Raw genomic sequence first — 18179 nt, forward strand, 5'->3', positions numbered from 1 at the left:
GGTTGTTTATAAGGGTGGGACACCTGCAGTCAGGTGAGACACTATTGTTTATAAGGGTGGGACACCTGCAGTTAGGTGAGACACTTGTTTATAAGGGTGGGACACCTGCAGTCAGGTGACACACGGTTGTTTATAAGGGTGGGACACCTGCAGTCAGGTGACACACTGTTGTTTATAAGGGTGGGACACCTGCAGTTAGGTGAGACACTATTGTTTATAAGGGTGGGACACCTGCAGTCAGGTGAGACACTGTTGTTTATAAGGGTGGGACACCTACAGTCAGGTGACACACGGTTGTTTATAAGGGTGGGGACACCTGCAGTCAAGTAAAAGGGTGGGGACACCTGCAGTCCGTTGAGACACTGTATTGTTTATATGGGTGGGGACACCTGCAGGCAGGTGGGACTGAAGAGGTCACTTAGATGATGATGAAACATTTCTGTCAATAAACGTTGTGTCCAGATGAACTGGTTCAACCTTCTGTGAAAATGCATACTGGTACACAACATGAAAACAGCAAGTGAACAATTACGTTTCCATCCATCCATTACCCAAGCCGCTTATCCTACTCTCAGGGTGGCGGGGATGCTGGAGCCTATCCCAGCAGTCACTGAGCGTCAGGCGAGGAGACAACCTGGACAGGCCGCCAGTCCATCACAGGGTGAAAAATACAAATAATAAAACCTGGCGGCCTGTCCAGGGTGTCTCCCCGCCTGCCGCTCAGTGACTGCTGGGATAGGCTCCAGCATCCCCGCCACCCTGAGAGCAGGATAAGCAGCTTGGATAATAGATGGATGGAAAACGGAAACAAAAAGTAACTGGTCAGACAAATGTAGTGGAGTAGAAAGTACAATATCTGCCGCTGAAATGTAGTGAAGTAGAAGTACAAACTTGCATAAGATAGAAACACTCATGTAAAGTACCTGGAATTTGTACAGTACTTGAATAAATGTTCTTACTTACATTCCACCACTAACTGCATCTTTAACTTAACATCATGCCACCGCAATTCTGGACTGTTTTGAAATTATATGTATTGTTTTCAAGTTATGATGATGCTCACGGCTTTTCAACTTGATGTTTTTTCACAGTAGTTTAGAATACATCGTCATATAACTTTACTGAAACTGCAAACTTCTTTTAGTTTCAACAGCTTTGCCAAAAGGATTTACTTGAAAACAGCACAGAAAAGTTTGCATCTTCTAATGCACAAAGATGTGAACATTGTTACTTTAATTTCTCACATTCATTAATTTATTTCAAGGGTTATTTTTGTTGTGCTTCTTGCTCTTTGTCCTTACACATCTGTCTTTCCTCTGTCCTTGCACATCTGTTTTTCCTCTGTCTGTCCTTACACATCTGTCTTACCTCTGTCCTTACACATCTGTCTTTCCTCTGACCTTGCACATCTGTTTTTCCTATGTCTGACCTTACAAATCTCTCTCCTCTGTCCTTACACATCTGTCTTTCCTCTGTCTTTCCTGTCCTTGCACATCTGTTTTTCCTCTGTCTGTCCTTACACATCTGTCTTTCCTGTCCTTGCACATCTGTTTTTCCTCTGTCTGTCCTTACACATCTGTCTTTCCTCTGTCCATACACATGTCTTACCTCTGTCCTTACACATCTGTCTTTCCTCTGTCTGTCCTTACACATCTGTCTTTCCTCTGTCTGTCTTTACACATCTGTCTCTCCTCTGTCCTTACACATCTGTCGTTCCCCTGTCCTTACACATCTGTCTTTCATCGGTCTGTCCTTACACATCTGTCTCTCCTCTGTCCTTACATATCTGTCTTTCCTCTGTCTTTACACATATGTCTTTCCTCTGTCCTTACACATCGGTCTTTTCTCTGCCCTTATACATCTGTCTTACCTCTGTCCTTACACATCTGTCTTACCTCTCCTTACACATCTGTCTTCTCTCTGTCCTTACACATCTGTCTTACCCCTCTCCTTACACATATGTCTTACCCCTGTCCTTACACGTGTCTTTCCTCTGTCCTTACACATCTGTCTTACCTCTCTCCTTACACATATGTCTTATCTCTGTCCTTACACAACTGTCTTACCTCTCTCCTTGCACATCTGTCTTTCCTCTGCCCTCACACATCTGTCTTACCTCTTTCCTGACACAACTGTCTTACCTCTCTCCTTACACATCTGTTACCTCTGTCCTTCCACATCTGTCTTACCTCTCTCCTTACACATCTGTTACCTCTGTCCTTACACATCTGTGTTATCTCTGTCCTTCCACATCTGTCTTACCTCTGTCCTTACACAACTGTCTTACCTCTCTCCTTACACATCTGTCTTACCTCTCTCCTTACACATCTGTCTTACCTCTCTCCTCACACATCTGTCTTACCTCTTTCCTGACACAACTGTCTTACCTCTCTCCTTACACATCTGTTACCTCTGTCCTTACACATCTGTGTTATCTCTGTCCTTCCACATCTGTCTTACCTCTGTCCTTACACAACTGTCTTTCCTCTGTCCTTACAAATCTGTGTTATCTCTGTCCTTCCACATCTGTCTTACCTCTGTCCTTACACATCTGTCTTACCTCTGTCCTTACACAACTGTCTTACCTCTCTCCTTGCACATCTGTCTTTCCTCTGTCCTTACACATCTGTGTTATCTCTGTCCTCCACATCTGTCTTACCTCTGTCCTCACACATCTGTCTTACCTGTCCTTACACAACTGTCTTACCTCTCTCCTTGCACATCTGTCTTTCCTCTGCCCTCACACATCTGTCTTACCTCTTTCCTGACACAACTGTCTTACCTCTCTCCTTACACATCTGTTACCTCTGTCCTTACACATCTGTGTTATCTCTGTCCTTCCACATCTGTCTTACCTCTGTCCTTACACAACTGTCTTACCTCTCTCCTTACACATCTGTCTTACCTCTCCTTACACATCTGTCTTACCTCTGTCCTTACACAACTGTGTTACCTCTCTCCTTACACATCTGTCTTACCTCTGTCTTTACACATCTGTCTTACCTCTGTCCTTACACATCTGTCTTTCCTCTGTCCTTACACAACTGTCTTACCTCTCTCCTTGCACATCTGTCTTTCCTCTGCCCTCACACATCTGTCTTACCTCTTTCCTGACACAACTGTCTTACCTCTCTCCTTACACATCTGTTACCTATGTCCTTCCACATCTGTCTTACCTCTGTCCTTACACATCTGTGTTATCTCTGCCCTTCCACATCTGTCTTACCTCTGTCCTTACACATCTGTCTTACCTGTCCTTACACAACTGTCTTACCTCTCTCCTTGCACATCTGTCTTTCCTCTGCCCTCACACATCTGTCTTACCTCTTTCCTGACACAACTGTCTTACCTCTCTCCTTACACATCTGTTACCTATGTCCTTCCACATCTGTCTTACCTCTCTCCTTACACATCTGTTACCTCTGTCCTTACACATCTGTGTTATCTCTGTCCTTCCACATCTGTCTTATCTCTGTCCTTACACAACTGTCTTACCTCTCTCCTTACACATCTGTCTTACCTCTCTCCTTACACATCTGTCTTACCTCTCTCCTTACACAACTGTCTTACCTCTCTCCTTACACAACTGTCTTACCTCTCTCCTCACACATCTGTCTTACCTCTTTCCTGACACAACTGTCTTACCTCTCTCCTTACACATCTGTTACCTATGTCCTTCCACATCTGTCTTACCTCTCTCCTTACACATCTGTTACCTCTGTCCTTACACATCTGTGTTATCTCTGTCCTTCCACATCTGTCTTACCTCTGTCCTTACACAACTGTCTTACCTCTCTCCTTACACATCTGTCTTACCTCTCTCCTTACACATCTGTCTTACCTCTCTCCTTACACAACTGTCTTACCTCTCTCCTCACACAACTGTCTTACCTCTCTCCTCACACATCTGTCTTACCTCTTTCCTGACACAACTGCCTTACCTCTCTCCTTACACATCTGTCTTTCCTCTGCCCTCACACAACTGTCTTACCTCTCTCCTTACACATCTGTTACCTCTGTCCTTCCACATCTGTCTTACCTCTGTCCTTACACATCTGTGTTATTTCTGTCCTTCCACATCTGTCTTACCTCTGTCCTTACACAACTGTCTTACCTCTCTCCTTACACATCTGTCTTACCTCTCTCCTTACACAACTGTGTTACCTCTCTCCTTACACATCTGTCTTACCTCTGTCCTTACACATCTGTCTTACCTCAGCACTGTGTTTGAAAACTGCCTCTCCCAACATCTGAAGAAGTGCAACAACAGGGACAAACCAAAACCTGTAAGTGAACTCCATCTAACGAGTCACTGTGTTTTGTACCTCTGCTGTGTGTGTGTGTGTGTGTGTGTGTGTGTGTGTGTGTGTGTGTGTGTGTGTGTGTGTGTGTGTGTGTGTGTGTGTGTGTGTATCAGCTAAGAAAAATATTCAGCAGGAACACAGTCAAAATAAGCTACAGCTGCATGCCAGATGTTCAGCAGGTTGGTTCATCCCACAACACAGCATCATGACCAAGACACACACCCCCTCACCACAACCAAACACCTCCAACTGCAACTGCTGTGTTAAGGCATCGTGTCCTCTTGAAGGAAAATGCCAGACAGAGGGAGATCCTGCTAAACTGTGTAACCTATGTCTCACTGACACATTTTATCATTGCAAATCACAAATGCCCACATTAAATAACAGGAATGATTGGCCAGCAGTTGCACACATAGATATAAGCACTTATTTTGTAATTATAAATAAATCATGACAATAGACAAATACCCCCTCCCCCATTGGACCGTTAACGATCATGTGTTTTTGAATTTTTGTATGTCACACCTCTCCCTTCCCCATTGGACATTGTGCACGTTATGTGCATGACGAGCAGTAAATGGTATGCTCTTTCCTCAGGTAGCTTTATTGACAGCTGATGACTGCCTATGGCATGAAACAGGCTTGTACTGTCTCATAAAGAACTTACTTGACTCACTGGATTTTATATACACACACACACACACACACACACACACACACACACACACGTATATATACGTATATAGTAAATTCTGTATGAGACAGTACAAGCCTGTTTTGGCATGAAACAGGCTTGTACATGTAATAATGTGTTTGTTATGTTCAAATTATGTCACATATGACTTTGAGGGGGAATGTAATAGGCTGTGCTTTATAGAAAAAAAACCCCATATTTCTCCTTAGCTCCAAGAACACTCATTCTTTTTACGATTAGGAGGGGGGGGGGAGTTGTAGAAGTACAATTATTTAAGAATTGGCAAATGACAATGACCGCTAGACAGATGGGCAGAGTGCATTACCCACAATGTCACTACTATCATATCTAGTAACACTATTGAAGGAGCTCCTTGTCACCATCCCAGCTGATGGCCAAATGATGAGAGCTGCTCAGCTGACTGGGATGTTGCTTGAGCTTTGTGGGGACGTTCACAGGCCACTGCAGAGTCGTGCAAATGGCTGTGTTTTGGACTGTGAAACATTTTCTTCATGTTTTGTTTGTTTGTTGTTTTTTTTGAAACCCCCCCCCTTTTTTTCCTCCCAATTGTACTTGGCCAATTACCCCACTCTTCCGAGCCATCCCGGTCTCTGCTGCACCCCCTCTGCTGATCCGCAGAGGGCTGCAGACTACACATGCCTCCTCCAATACATGTGGAGTCGCCAACCGCTTCTTTTCACCTGACAGTGAAGAGTTTCACAAGGGGGATGTAGCATGTGGGAGGATGATGCTATTTCCCCCAGTTCCCCCTCCCCCCGAACAGGCGCCCCAACCAACCAGAGGAGGCGCTAGTGCAGTGACCAAGACACATACCCACATCCGGCTTTCCACCCGCAGACATGGCCAACTGTGTCTGTAGGGATGCCTGACCAAACGGGAGGTAACACGGGGATTCAAACCCGTGATCCCCGTGTTGGCAGGCAACAGAATAGACTGCTATACCACCCGGATGCCCACATTTTCAGAATTACTTAGTAGTTTGATCATGGATTTGTCACCAAACAGTATAGAATGAAAAATGGTCTACAGTGTTGAAAGCACCAATGTATCATAAGAATTGCACTCAGTGTATAAAGTTTTTCATCGTATAGCAATTTAACCACTCTATTGACATCAACAGTGACTTTATCTTCTTCATACCTTTCCCAAGACATTGTTAGGATCTATTACCAGCGCAACAAGATAGACCTTTCCTTAGAAAAAAGATTTAAGAATCATATGAAGTCTTTACCATAGTGAACTCTGCAGAGTTAGTATTCCGAAGATTTGCTTGCAAGACCAAAAAGAGAAAAGCAGTTCCATTCATCAGTCCTTAGAACCAAGTGTTTTGGCTGATTCTATTGTTATAAAAGACCCTTTTGTTTTCCATGTGCAGGTTTACTATGTAGAAGATGTTAACGCAGGATCAGGGGATGAAGATGTGCTGGATGATCAGGTAATTTAAGTAGACATAGTATGATTAAAAACTGGGACATTCTAACAATAACCTTTGCAGCAGTGTATGGGTTATTCTCATATTAAGTCACATATCACGTGACAGCAACACATCCGCCATGTTGAAGGACAATGGCTCCAATCCATAGGATAGTGTGTTGCTCTCTCTGCGCGATGCTAAACGTGTTCTAAACAGTCAGAGTGACAGAACGTGTTTCAAGGTTTGCTTCATACAGAATGGCTGTCGTGGTTCATATTTTACAGTGGTTCATTTCTGCGCTGTTTTTGGTTGTTCCAATTGAGCTGCGAGAGAGCAGAACAAATCCTACTTTTGCTTTCCAAAGATAATCAGCCATCAAGGAGAAAAAACTCGAAGGTTGTCAGAGGAAAGAAGAAGAAAATGGATATCGAGAATAAGTCGGGAAGATCTTACAGATGAAAAATTAGTATCATGCAGAAGGGAAAAAGCAGCTTGATCCTTTAGAAATTGAGGCAACAAGAAAAATGGCATCTGTCTGCATCCATGTGGGGCGTGTCATTGGCCTAGTATGGAGAAAATTTACAATTTTACAATGAATTTTACCAACGGACTACGTCAGTAATAAGATAGTGCTGGTATGACAACAGTGGATAACACTGCCTTGGTTTTATGTGCACTGAAAAATTCAATTCAATTTATTGTCATTAAAAACAATGTGCAGGCACATGTTAAAAATGAAATGAGGGCTGTGGCTTCACCAAACAGTGCAAGACAGACACAGACAAACACAACAAACACAGTATAAGATTTACACACATGAAGACCAAAAGCTAAAATAAGTTAAAAAAAAAGAGCAAGAGTACAAAATATTTAAAAATATCTACAGACATTCAGTGGGTGGCCAGGTTCAGGTGGGCAACAGCTTGTGGAAAGAAGCTGTTTTTTAGCCTGGTGGTGCGGGCTCTGAGGCTGCTGTAACGCCTCCCAGAGCGCAGGGGGGAGAACAGTCCATGGTGGGGGTGGGTGGGATCTCTGCTGATGCTCAGACCCCTTCAAAGGCAGCGTTTGTGATAAATGTCTTTTATGGCTGGGAGCAAATGTGTGTGACTCAGTACTTCCTTTAGACTGATACAACTTTCAAGTTATATATTATTCACTGTATAAAACTGTTATAATGTACTTTTTTTAGGAAACAAAACCATTTGAAAATAAAGACATTTCAATTTTATTAGACATTTTTCAGTTTTGTGTCGGTCATCATCAGCAGTTAGAAGTTAAATCATAGAATGACGTGGTTTGAATATAATTACTACAAGAGGGAGAGAAACTGCTTTTGTTGTGTAAATTTGTTAACATATTGGTCTAACGTATTGATAAGTGCGAGTTTTTCCATATACCTCTACTTGGTTTTTCCATCTAAAGCTTGTACATAATTCTTGATCGAAGCCATCGCGGAATTGCATGAAATTGGACTAACAGCCGACGTAACAGGTGTTTCGTTTGATCCCAGCCTTTCCTTTGATGAGCACATTAAAAAAAACAATCACTAATTAAAGGCATTAAAGGTATCTCACGAGGCGGTAAATTGCGTCGTAAGGTATCACTTTATGCAGATGACCTGTTGTTATATATATCCAACCCAATAGAATCCATACCAAGAATATTAATACTTACCCTGGATAACTTTGGTCCCCTGTCAGGTTATAAGATAAACTATTCAAAGAGCGGGCTTTTTCCGATTAACCACACTGATAGAGACTACTCTAGCTTTCCATTTAAACTTGAACATAATGTATTTACATATTTAGGAATCAAAGTCACCCGTACAATGGGGAGGTTATATTACCATAACTTTAAAACACTAATAGAACAAACAAAACAAGATTTTAAAAAGTGGTCAACGCTACCAATTTCATTAGCGGGCCACATTATTATAGTTAAGATGACAGTCTTACCCAGATTTCTCTATCTTTTTAAAATGATTCCCATATTCATACCTAAGACAACTTTTCAACAATTAGATAGATTAATTTCGTCATTCATCTGGAACAATTCAAACCCCAGGATGAAGAAAATATACTTGGAGGTCCCTAAGGAGACGGGGGGATTAGGCTTAGCTAACTTTATTTGTTACTACTGGGCTGGGAACATTGTAAAAGTTTTACATTGGGCATTTACTTATAAGAATCAACAGGGTACAGATTGGGTTCACATGGAACTCTTATCCAATCCTTTACCGATATTCACCTCTCTACTACCACATAATTGTAACATACATTACATTACATTACAGTCATTTAGCCAATGCTTTTATCCAAAGCAACTTGCAATAAGTGCATTTATTGTGGGAAATCAGGAGAACTACTAGTCATCAGAAGTCATAAGTGCATCTAAACACGCATCTAAGAGCAAAACCAGTGCTAAAGCACAAGGGCAAGAAAGAGTTTTTTTTTTTCAAATGAGTGAATACAATAAATGCTAAGAACAACCTGCGCCAAAAGATGGGCAGCAACTCCGCTGTCCTGACATCAGTGGGGAGTTCATTCCACTACTGTGGGGCCAGGACAGAAAAGAGCTGTGACCGGGTCGATCGGCAGCAAGGGCCTCTGAGCGACAGGGCAACGACGCGTCCTGAGGCAGCAGAGCGAAGTGGTTAGGTGGGGGTGTAGGGCTTGATCATGGTCTGGAGATAGGAAGGAGCTGTTCCTTTCACTGCCCTGTAGGCTAGCACCAGAGTCAAACTGGATGCGAGCCGCTACTGGGAGCCTGTGTAGGGGCATGAGAAGGGGAATTGTGTGGGAGGACTTAGGGCAGTTGGACACCAGATGAGCTGCAGCTTTCTGAACAAGCTCCAGAGGTCTGATGGCCGACGCCGGGGCGTCAGCAAGGAGGGAGTTGCCGTAATCCAACCGGGAGATGACCAGAACCTGGATGAGCACCTGTGCCGTCTCGTCGGTGAGGAATGGGCGAATCCTCCTGATGTTATAGAGGAGAAATCTGCAGGTGCAAGCAATTGATGCAACGTTTTCAGCAAACGACATTTGATCATCCAGGATCACACCCAGATTCCTAACAGTCCGAGTTGGCATCACCACAATGTTCTCAATGGTGATGGCCAGGTCTCGGTGCGGGCAACCTTTCCCCGTGAGGAACATCATCTCTGTCTTGTACAGATTGAGCTTCAGGTGGTGTGTCGCCATCCACTCTGAGATGTCAGTCAAGCACGCAGCAATGCGTGTCTCTACTTGTGTGTCAGAGGGAGGAAAGGACAAGATCAGCTGGGTGTCATTGGCATAACAATGGAAAGAGAAGTCATGCGAGCGAATAACAGAACCCAGGGATGTCGTATGCAGGGAGAAAAGGAGAGGACCCAGAACCGAACCCTGTGGAATGCCTGTAGTCAGTCTGCAAGGCTCCGACACAGATCCCCTCCATGTCACCTGGTAGGAGCGACCTGTCAGGTAGGTTGCAAACATTGAGAGTGCAGAGCCTGGGACACCCAGGCCCTCGAGGGTAGAGAGGAGGATCTGGTGGTCCACTGTGTCGAACGCAGCTGACAGGTCCAGGAGTATCAGGACAGAGGAGAGAGAATTTGCTCTCGCAGAGTGCAGCAATTCTGTCACTGCAAGGAGGGCCGTCTCTGTCGAGTGACCCACCCTGAACCCAGACTGATTGGGGTCCAGGAGGTTGTTTTGGTGGAGGTACAAAGAAAGTTGGTTAAAGACAGCACGTTCGAAAGTTTTGGATAGAAAGGGTAGAAGGGAAACCGGTCTGTAGTTTTTGACATCAGAGGGGTTAAGTGATGGTTTCTTGAGAAGGGAGGGGGACACTAGCAGTCTTGAAGGCAGATGGAAAGCATCCTGCCTGGAGGGAGGTGTTGATGAGGTGGGTTAGATGGGGAAGGAGTTCAGGTGCTATAGTCTGAAGAAGAGGGGAGGGGACCGGGTCAAGGGAGCATGTGGTGGGGCGACTGGATATGATGAGGTTTAGAACCTCATCGAGGGAGAGGGGAGCGAGGTGGGATAGGGTGGGACGTGGAGAGGTGAGGGAGAGTGCAGAGGGTGGGATAGTGCAAGCAGCACTAACGGGATGGCGAGAAAAGGAGGATCTGATGTTGTTTACCTTCTTGTCAAAGAAGTTAGCGAAGTCATCAGGGAGAAGGGAGGAAGTAGGAGGAGGAGGTGGGGGTTGAAGAAGTGTAGAGAAGGTTTCAAAGAGTTTCTTGGGATTAGAGGCAGAGGATAGGGTTTTAGAGCGATAGAAGGCAGCCTTGGCGGCAGAAAGGGAGGAGGAGAAAGTGGAAAGAAGAGATTGGAAGTTGAGAAGGTCCTCTGGGAGTTTGCCTTTTCTCCATTTGCGCTCTGCCACTCTCAGGCTCCATCTGTCAGTACATACTGAGTCGGTCAGCCAAGGGACAGGTGGAGTTGGGCATGCAGGCCTGGAGGTGAGGGGACAGAGATTGTTCAGAGAAACTTTAACCCGGTGGTTAAAGCTTCACTTAGGATATGGCTACAGTTTAGGAGGCATTTTGGATTAAAGCATGCTAGCAGTCTTTTTCCAGTAGCAAATAATCAATTCTTCTCGTCATCTGTGTTAGATAACGCATTCCAATATTGGCATAGAAATGGACTGGTGTTTTTCTGTGATCTGTTTAAAGACAGAACATTCACCTCATTTGAAACACTTACCAAAGACATAACATACCCAGATCCCATTTTTTTAGATACCTTCAAATCCATAGTTTTGCCAAGAAGGTGTTTCCCTTATTTCCGTATCTGCCACCCAGGAGCCAATTAGATGTTATTCTAGAGATGGATCCCTTTGGGAAAAAACGGGTCTCTATAATTTACACACTGATACAGGGATTGAAACAGATATCCTGGGACAAAACAAAAACTGCATGGGAGAGAGATTTGGGTGTAGAGCTTTCTGAAGAGGCATGGCGGGACAGCTTAACTCGTATACATATATGTCCTCATTGTGTATGCGACATGGTTTAATTCAATTTAAGGTGCTTCACCGTCTTCACTACTCGGGGGACAAGCTTGCCAGAATCTTTCCCACCACAGACCCTGGGTGTCCGAGGTGCAGCCATAGTCCAGCCTCGGTCGGACACATGTTCTGGGCATGCCCCTCCCTCAACAGTTATTGGGGACAGATATTTAATATATTCTCACATATCTGTAAACAGACCATAATCCCTGATTTTCACACAGCCATCTTTGGCATACCACCCCCTAACTGTAAGGTCACCACTTTGCAGGCAAATGCTCTAGCATTTGCCTCATTACCAGGACGCAGACGTATCCTGTTTAGCCGGAAGTCGAATAAAGCTCCATAATTTCTGCAGTGGGTGAGGGAGGTGCTGTCCTTTACACCTTTAGAAAAGCTCCAATATAAAATATGTAAAACTCGCAAAAACTTTACTTTGACCTGGAGTCCTTTCATAGACTTTATTGAAGGTTTTCCCTTTTATTGAATATACTTTTTATTTACCTGGTTGTAACGACAATACTTATAGATATATGTGTACAACTTTATATCGTCTTCAAAAACATGGATATTATGTGGAATTGGAATAAGAAATCCCTGCATAGTCCTTTTTTCTTTCTTTTTGTTTTTCTTTGAGCCTTGGGGCGGGGGGGATTCCTACACATTTCTTTTTTGTTGTTGTTGTTGTTGTTCGTGTGTCTTGTATACCTGTTCCAAAAAAACATGAAAATTGGAAAATAAAGTTTAAAAAAAAAATCACCAAGACTGCCTTATTTCACTTATGTAACATAGCTAAAATTCGGTCTTTTCTGTCCATGGCTGGTGCAGAGTCTCTAATACATGCATTTGTTTCATCCAGACTTGATTACTGTAATGTTCTGTTCTCAGGTCTGCCACATGCTAGTACTAAAAGTCTTCAGATGGTTCAGAATGCTGCTGCTAGAATCCTAACTAAAACTAGGACATTTGACCATATTACACCAATTCTTGCCTCCCTTCATTGACTTCCTATCCACGTTAGATCAGAATACAAGGTGCTTCTGCTGACTTATAGTATGATCCTAAATGGGCTTGCCCCATCTTACCTGTCTGATCTTCTTAAACTGTACATTCCATCTCGAGCTCTTCGCTCTCAAAATACAGGGCTCCTGTGTGTACCCAAAGTTAAAAAGAAGTCACCTGGTGGCAGGGCCTTTTCCTACCGGGCTCCGTTCTTGTGGAATAACCTGCCTGCTGCCACCAGACAATCAGAGTTTGTTGAGTCTTTAAATCCAAACTTAAAACTCATCTTTTTGCCTTCGCTTACAATTAGTTGCCTTTAAGTTGAGTGCTTCACAACCTGTACTGCATGGTGGGTCGGTTTCTGTCTGAATGAATTTACCAACCACTGTTCTGCTGACGAGATTATAGAGTAGTCAAGTCAATTTTATTTGTATAGCCCAATATCACAAATTACAAATTTGCCTCAGTGGGCTTAACAGTAACACAACATCCTGTCCGTAGACCCTCTCATCAAATAAGGAACAACTCCCTTAAAAAAAAACCTTTAACAGGGAGAAAAAATAGGAAGAAACCTCAGGGAGAGCAACAGAGGGGGATCTCTCTCCCAAGACGCACAGTGTGAAATGTATGTTGTATTTACACAGTTTACACAATACAACATCGAAAGAGAATCAACAGAATTATAATGGATTTATATAATGTATGAAGAATATGATGCGCAGGATGCCAAGCAGTGTCCAGACGCCATCGGAACAGTCCAGGACCAAGCCACGTGACCAGCATCATCATGTAAAAAAAAAAAAATGATATGGATTTATAAGATATATAAAAAGAACATGTGATGAGGGGAATGCCAAGCAGCATCCAAGTGGTGACCACCATCGCCACGGAGACCTTGGAGGAGAACCGACTTCACATGCACACAAGGGAGACACACGACACCATTCACACACAGAAAAAGAGAAAGGAGAAGACATCATTCAGAGAGAGAGAAAAGATGTGAGAAGAGAACAGTTTGCAATAGTCATTAGTCATAATCAATTAAGTTATCAATTAGTCATAATCTATACGCTATGATATAAAGTGGTTGGTAAATTCATTGAGACAGAAAACTGACCCACCATGCAGTACAGGTTGTGAAGCACTCAACTTAAAGGCAACTAATTGTAAGCGAAGGCAAAAAGATGAGTTTTAAGTTTGGATTTAAAGGACTCAACAGACTCTGATTTTCTGATGGCAGCAGACAGGTTATTGCACAAGAATGGAGCCCGGTAGGAAAAGGCCCTGCCACCAGCTGACTTCTTTTTTTTAAGCAATATATTTATTGAATTTTGTTTGCAAATTACATCAAAACAAGTAATAACACAGTACAGCAAACATTTTCACCCTGCCCCCCCCCCCGCAGTAACCCCGTCCCTGTAACAAGTAATACAATTCAAAGCAGGGTTAAAGAAGATAATAAAAATAAAAATTAAATTAAAAAGTAATAATAATAATAATAATTTCTTTCACAGACTGATTAGAGGGTGTGGTTTTTTTCAGTTGCTTTTACGCATATAAACAATCAGATAGAGTTGTTCTACTCCCCCAGAGCTTGTTCTTGCTGAAGCAAGTTACCAACATGAGTATTATGTCTTAAGAAGTACAGAAACAATCCCCAGATTTTATCAAAAATACTTTGTTTACGTCTAACAATATACATTATCTTTTCCATTGACATGTTTGAAGCCATTTCTTTAACCCACATACCAATTCTTGGTCCATCAACACTTTTCCAATTAAGAGCAATTACACGTTTTGCTTGTAATATACACATATCTATAAATCTGAACTCATTGCTATGTAAATGTGGGATGGTAGGATATAAACCAAGAATAAAAAGCTTTGGACTCAATGGTAATTTCTTTGACAAAATTTGATCAATCATATCAACATCTTGCCAGAAGGTTTTCACTTTCCACACATTCCCATATACAGTGAAACAGCGTCCCCCTTGCCTCACTACACTTAATACAGGTATCAGGAATATTGTCATTAAACTTGTGCAATTTAACAGGAGTTATATATGTACGCATCAGCCATTTATAGAAGCTTTAGGTTGCTGCTAACTGTCTGTCTCTGGGCCTCTTTACATGCCTCACTCCATTCTTCTAAAGATATTTCCTCCTCTATATCTCCCTCCCATCATCTCAGTTTTGTCTCTGATGATTCATCAGATCCAGATACAAATAAGTCATACATAGTTGAAATTAAACCTTTATCATAACAGTGTTTTGTGACTGCAACTTCTAATATAGAAATGGTAGGAATGTCTAATGAATGGCTTTGACAGGATGATATAAAACTCCTTAGCTGAAGATATTTGAAAAAAGGATTCCTTGGAATGTCATACTTGGTAGATATTTCCTCAAAGGACATGAATACTTCATCCTCCTCCCTGTACATGTCTTGCACTTTCCTTAACCCCTTTTCAGCCCATAATTTAAATCCCCTATCATTTTGGCCTGGTTTGAAATTGGTATTACCCCAAATAGGACTGAAGCGTGACCGGGACATATTTATATTCACATACTTAAAAGCATCGAACCAAACATCAATCATATTCAATATTATAGGGTTGTCTGTATTTTTCTTCAGATATTTACGGTCTGCTGAATACAAATACAGGTGCAATGGTAAGCCCGGTTTTACAGAGCAGGCTTCCAGATCAATCCAAGCTGGGGGACTTCCAGATGACAAGTAAAACATAATCGACCTTAATTGTGCTGCCCAGTAATACCATTGAATATTTGGACATTTCAGGCCTCCGCGATCATATGGTAGATAAGTAGAGATAGACGTAATCTAGGACGTTTATTTTGCCAAATAAAGTTGGTAAAGTTTCTTGGTTTTCGTGAACAAATATGAAGGAGGGGGTAGGGGGATATTCTGGAACAAATAAAGAAATTTGGGAAGTATATTCATCTTTAGGATATTAATCCTGCCGATCATTGAAATAGGTAAGGATGTCCAACGCTCTATCGAAGCAATACTAGCATCCAGGATGGGCTCATAATTTGACTGAGCAATCTTATTCACCTCAGGGACAATTTTTATTCCCAAATATGTAAATGTATCTGTTGAGTTGAAGGTAGAAGCATAAACAAGACCATTCTTCCTCTCTGTTTCATTCAGTAACATTATAGATGATTTGGAGTAATTAACTTTATAACCGGATATTTTCCCAAATGTTTCAATAAGGCTTAGGAGCGCTGGGATAGATTTATGCAGATTTTTAAGCATTAATATCACATCATCGGCGAAGAGTGCTACCCTGTGTTCCAGATGTCCCTCTCGAATTCCATAAATATGGCTGTGTGTCCTCACCGCTATAGCAAATGGTTCTGTCGCTAGGATAAAAAGTAAAGGCCATAAAGGGCTCCCTTGAGGGCAACTTCTACAAATGTTAAAAGGTTTAGAAACCTTACTATTCGTCAAAACTTCTGCAGTAAGCCCTGTATAAAGCAATCTTACCCATTTGATAAATGTATCCCCAAAGCCAAATTGTGTTAACACCTCAAACAGATAAGGCCATTCAACACGGTCGAAGGCCTTCTCTGCATCAAGTGAAAGTAAGGCCGTGTCAGGCGCCTCCCTCTGACTGTATAAAATATTGAGCACTCGTCTAACGTTATGAAAACCCTGTCTCCCTTGAATGAATCCGTTCTGGTCTTCCCCCACTACTCTAGGTAGAAGATCCTCCAATCTTCTTGCAAGAATTTTACAGAGTATTTTTGTATCAGAATTTAGGAGACTAATTGGATGCATATTTTCACATTTTGTATTTGGTTTCCTCGGTTTTGGGAGTAAAGTGATTAGAGTGCCCCTCATAGATGTAGGGAGAAGACCATTCTCAAAGGATTCCTGAAACATCTCCAAGAGGGGTGGTATTAATTTGGTTTGAAATTTTTTATAAATGTCTATAGGGATGCCATCTGGACCCGCTGATTTTCCAGCCTGCATACACCCAATTGCTTCTGCAATTTCCAACGCAGTTACATCTTGATGTAATACTCTACATTCCTCTTCCGAAATTTTAGGAATATTAAGATTGTCTAGGAATTGTGTCTGTGTGTCCAGATTAGGAGAGCGCTCCGAGCTGTATAATTTCCCATAGAAGTCTCTAAAGGCTTCATTAATCTCTGTCGGGTCCACTATAGTTCTACCACTTGGGACTTCAATACAATTAATAGACCTTTCTGTTTGTTGTTGTTTAATGCGCCATGCTAGAAGTTTCCTGGGCTTTTCCCCCTGTCATAGTAGGACTGTTTGAGTCTCATTAAATAAGCAGCCGCTTTATTAGCTGCCAATTAATTGTACTGTGATCTAAGCAGTAGCAGTCTTGCATGAACATCTGTAGGTATATGTCTATTATTATATATTTCTGTTTCCAGTTTTTTAATTTCCTCATCTAATGTCTTCATTTCAAGTCGTGTAGCCTTTTTCTTGGAGCTAGTGAAAGAAATTATTTGGCCCCTAATAAAGGTTTCGAAGGCCTCCCACCTTGTGCTAGCAGAAATCTGGGGCTTGTTACATTCAAAATACAGGTCAATCTGCTTATCTAAGAAATCTATGAATGTAGGCTCCGCAAGCCACCCGGGTTGAAAACGCCATCTCGGGGGGTCGCACACCAAGTCATTACCTTCATAGGTCAAGGATACTGCAGCGTGGTCAGACAGAATTATACTACTATAATGACATTCATCTATTTTGGAGGCAAGTAGTGCTGAAACCAAAAAGTAGTCTATGCGTGAGTGAGTTCTATGAGTACCGGAATAGCAGGAATATTCTACTGCGTTCGGTTTACCATGCCTCCAAACATCAAACAAATTCAGTTCCTTCATAAAATGGTGTATCGTCTTTCTGGACTCACTGTGGGTATCATCTAAACCAGTTGACCTGTCTTTTGAAGGATCTAACGTACAGTTAAAGTTGCCAGCTATTATGTATTTCCCAGGATGATTTGAAGCAGTCAAAAACAGACTATTATAGAATTTAGAGTCATCTTCATTGGGGCCGTAAACATTTATCAAAGTTAAGGTTTCAGATAATAACCTACCCTGGACTACAATATACCTCCCTGCAGGGTCCTTAACTACATGCTGTACCCGTAATGGAACCGATTTATGAATTAGTATCATAACTCCTCTAGCATGAGTGATGTAAGGAGCAGACAACACTTGACGCTGCCATCGTCTTGCTATTTTGGGAACATCCTCATCCACCATGTGTGTTTCTTGTAAAAAAACGATTTTTGATTTCAAGGAGTTTATCCTGTTCATTACTTGCTTCACCTTTGTGAGTTTGATCAAACCCCTACAACTCCACGAAGTAAATTTTACCTTGAAACTCTCTGACATTGATTCTGGTATGTTATATTAGGAACCGTAGTGAAAAAGGAACTTTGACAAACCACACCCACTGATGAAAGAATAAATAACAAAATAAAACCACAAAAACCCACCCTCAACCCCATACGAACCTGAAGTACACGAACTCTGGACATCCCCTCCCATCCCACATTTAACTAGCGCTAAAACGAGTTTCTCTACCTTTTCTTTTCTTCTCGCTCTAGCTCGCTATCTTACTTTTTCTAAATACTAATCACACATAACATCAGTAATGAACTGTGCAACGCTTACAACATGTAGGCATATATAAAATTAACCATCCGAACACATACACAAACCTGGAACCCGTGCATGCAGACTGG

At 42.2% G+C, this 18179-nt stretch overlaps 1 protein-coding gene across 3 annotated transcripts in view; it reads left to right on the plus strand.

Annotated features, from left to right (window-relative positions):
- Positions 1-18179, plus strand: part of trmt13 (tRNA methyltransferase 13 homolog) — an 86876-nt gene that overhangs the window by 16435 nt on the left and 52262 nt on the right. For 2 of the 3 annotated variants that reach the window (XM_056277526.1, XM_056277528.1), the window contains exons 3-4: positions 4220-4286; positions 6395-6454. In XM_056277526.1, the coding sequence (XP_056133501.1) occupies positions 4220-4286; positions 6395-6454 (127 nt within the window). Of the gene's footprint in view, positions 1-4219; positions 4287-4417; positions 4484-6394; positions 6455-18179 lie in introns of all 3 variants that reach the window. The other variant, XM_056277527.1, reaches the window with a different exon arrangement.

This window comes from Lampris incognitus, chromosome 3 (assembly GCF_029633865.1).
Source record: "Lampris incognitus isolate fLamInc1 chromosome 3, fLamInc1.hap2, whole genome shotgun sequence".
Classification (NCBI taxonomy): Eukaryota; Metazoa; Chordata; class Actinopteri; order Lampriformes; family Lampridae; genus Lampris; species Lampris incognitus.